The 2,824-nt window shown below is 38.9% G+C and overlaps 1 protein-coding gene across 1 annotated transcript in view; it reads right to left on the minus strand.

The window, feature by feature from the left end:
• LOC118331631 (BTB/POZ domain-containing protein KCTD7-like) overlaps window positions 1-2,695 on the minus strand; it is a 3,157-nt gene extending 462 nt beyond the window's left edge. The window contains exon 1 of the mRNA XM_035666692.1: window positions 2,070-2,695. Within this exon, the coding sequence (XP_035522585.1) occupies window positions 2,070-2,378 (309 nt within the window). The 5' untranslated portion in view covers window positions 2,379-2,695. The remainder of the gene's footprint in view (window positions 1-2,069) is intronic.
• Between the last annotated feature and the right edge of the window lie 129 nt (window positions 2,696-2,824).

Below are 2,824 nucleotides of genomic sequence, written 5' to 3' on the forward strand. Positions count from 1 at the left end.
GGTTTAATGCTTTAGATATTTTATTGATGTACTTCGGAGGATTACAAGTAAAAGATACCGTTGTAATAATTCATAATGAAATAGAAAATAACTACTAAAGGCTCAAAACTTAAGTTAATTATAATTTGTTCAATAATGCAAGAAGCAGTTTTACTTTCTGCCGACAGATGAGTGTTTTCTTAATTTAAATATTTGTTCATTTGTGTTATTTTTAGGATGTGAGCACATAAAGCTGACTTACATCTTTTTTATTTGTATGGTGGCAAATCACAACGTTACCTTTAAATATATGAAACAGTAATAATAATATAATTATAGTTTTCTATGACCTGTATCAACAACATCATAAAGATAATGTTCCTGATAATAAATGTATATCTGATTAATCCATAACAGTGTAAGTTCATACTCATAATATGTTAAATCTAGTTTTATGCTTGTATATATATTTTATTGAGGAGTTTGTGACATTTGTTGGTAAAATAAATTCATCATTAGTAATGAAATAACAGAAGTAACTGCTGTAGTAAGTCCTACAGGCCTTTCCTTACACTGTATGGTATATATTGACCCACCTACAGCGCAGACCGTTATCTTTAACCTCGTTTATTTACAATCCGAAGAGCTAACTGACCTTAATTTGAACGGTTGCCAGGGAGACGCCGCTGCTGCGCTCTGATTGGTGGCTTTTACTCAGGCTATATTTATACATACATATATTTCACCGGGCGGTTTGTCTGTATTAACTTCAGCTGATAGAAACAGTGTGAGGGCAGAAACCTGACAGCTCATTAACTGTGTCACCACTAGGAGGCGCTGTGAGATTACTTCCAGTTCAATGTGGCTTCCTGTGCATGCACACACTCTCTGCACAGAAAACTGCTGATTTATTTGTCACCAGATGTTGTTGTTTCACCGGCTGCGTCCAGTAGACCAAAGTCCATTCAAAAAACGAGTAATTTAAAGCCTCTGTGTTTATCCACAGAGCTGTATGTAAGAGGATTATTCTCCATCACATACTCGCTCGTTAACTCACCTGACAGCCAATCAGGAGCCACCGGACACCTGTAAACACCCACATTCAGCCGCAGGTACGGACTGTAATATATATATATTATAATGTGACAGTGACTCTTAATACTTTTCTGCTGTTGTTTATTAAATAATAAATATCCATAGGGCTGACTGACACAGTTTGGTGTCAGACTTAATTTAGATTAATTTAAATAAAACGTGTTTAAAAATGAAAGGTTTTAGACTCAGTGATCGACTTTAAGATCAATAAAAACAGACACGTACTTTAAAATGTGTGAAGATTTGGAAATAAATCAACGTAACTAGAGCAGAATATTATATAGTATATATATTATTATAAATAGGTAAACACACTGTGAGCGCTGACAATAGTTATCACAGGTATTGACAATAAATCACAGCAACATCAGTTTATTTTAGGTTCATAGTGCCGTTTGTAATAAACTGTTTATTTTACTTGTTTTAAGCAGAAATTTGTGTTTTGGTCCGAATTTAAACTCTAATCGCAAATCAATTCGCAATATCGGTCAAAATAATCGCAATCGTATCGTGAAGCTGTAGTTGTAACTAATGATGTTTTTGGTGGGTAACTAATATTATTACTGAAATATGAGTAATCAGTTACACTATTATTAAAGATGAAATGTTCCTTTATTGATCCTCTGTGGGAGAATTCAGAGAAAGTAATATATTACTGTATTATTATTACTGAAGTTTATTATTAATTAGTTACACTACTAGTTACTGGGGAAAGTAATATATTAAGTGTAATATTATTACTGAAATATATCAGTAAATAGTTACACTAGTAGTTACTAAGAAAAGTTATATTATTACTGACGTTTATTATTAATTAATGGTGTTTGAAGTTAAATATGTTGTTTGAAGTTAAATATGGTGTTTGAAGTTAAATATGGTGTTTAAAGTTAAATATGGTGTTTGAAGTTAAATATGTTGTTTGAAGTTAAATATGGTGTTTGAAGTTAAACTGCTGGTTGAACCGGTAGAACCGAGCGCTACAGCGGCCTACCGACCTCCTGCTCCCCGGCGCTCAGTGAGGGGCGGAGCGGCTTGCTCAGGCTGAAGTTCGGCGCTGGGGAGGCCGGCTTTCGGAACTCGTCCTCCGCAGAGTCCGAGCTGGACATGGCATCGCCCGGTTTGTCGGTGTCACCCGCGGCCGAGAATACCACCATCACTCTGGGTAGAGGCAGCGTCCGTCTCTCCTGAATGAACCTCCTCACCCGGGTCGTCGCCGCGGCGGGCAGCGGGCTGAAGGGCCGCGACTGGCGCTCTCTGCTGCAGCCGTCGGAGCCGTTGGAACCGCTCGAGCCATTCTGCTGCATGCGCGCGGCGGGCCAACGGTCGGCACAGATCAGGGGAGGACAGCGCGAGCCACAGCGCGAGCCACAGCGCGCGACTGACAACAAACAACAACGCAGGAGGAAGGTGGGGCGCGAGCGAGCGGCGACAGGAAACACACCCCGCTTTACGACGACAGCGGAAGTAGGAACAACAAATGAAAACACCTTCAGGTTAATAAAAAAAATAAAAATAAACAACGTATAGAAGAGAAGAAGTTACGTTTAGTGTTTAATGTGGGTTTCATTCTCTGTTAGCTGTCCGCTCTGCTGGGCCCTGACGGTCCTACGTGCTGTGACGTGACAGCAGCGCGCAGCGTCATCACGTCAAGCTTCTGGGTCGCGAGGGGAATCCGTCAGGTCTCATAGAGCTTATCAATATAATATAATATAATATAATATAATAAAATATAATATACAATATAATATAT

This window comes from Morone saxatilis, unplaced genomic scaffold (genome assembly GCF_004916995.1).
Source record: "Morone saxatilis isolate NCDOM2014 unplaced genomic scaffold, NCSU_SB_2.0 Contig20, whole genome shotgun sequence".
Lineage (NCBI taxonomy): Eukaryota > Metazoa > Chordata > Actinopteri > Moronidae > Morone > Morone saxatilis.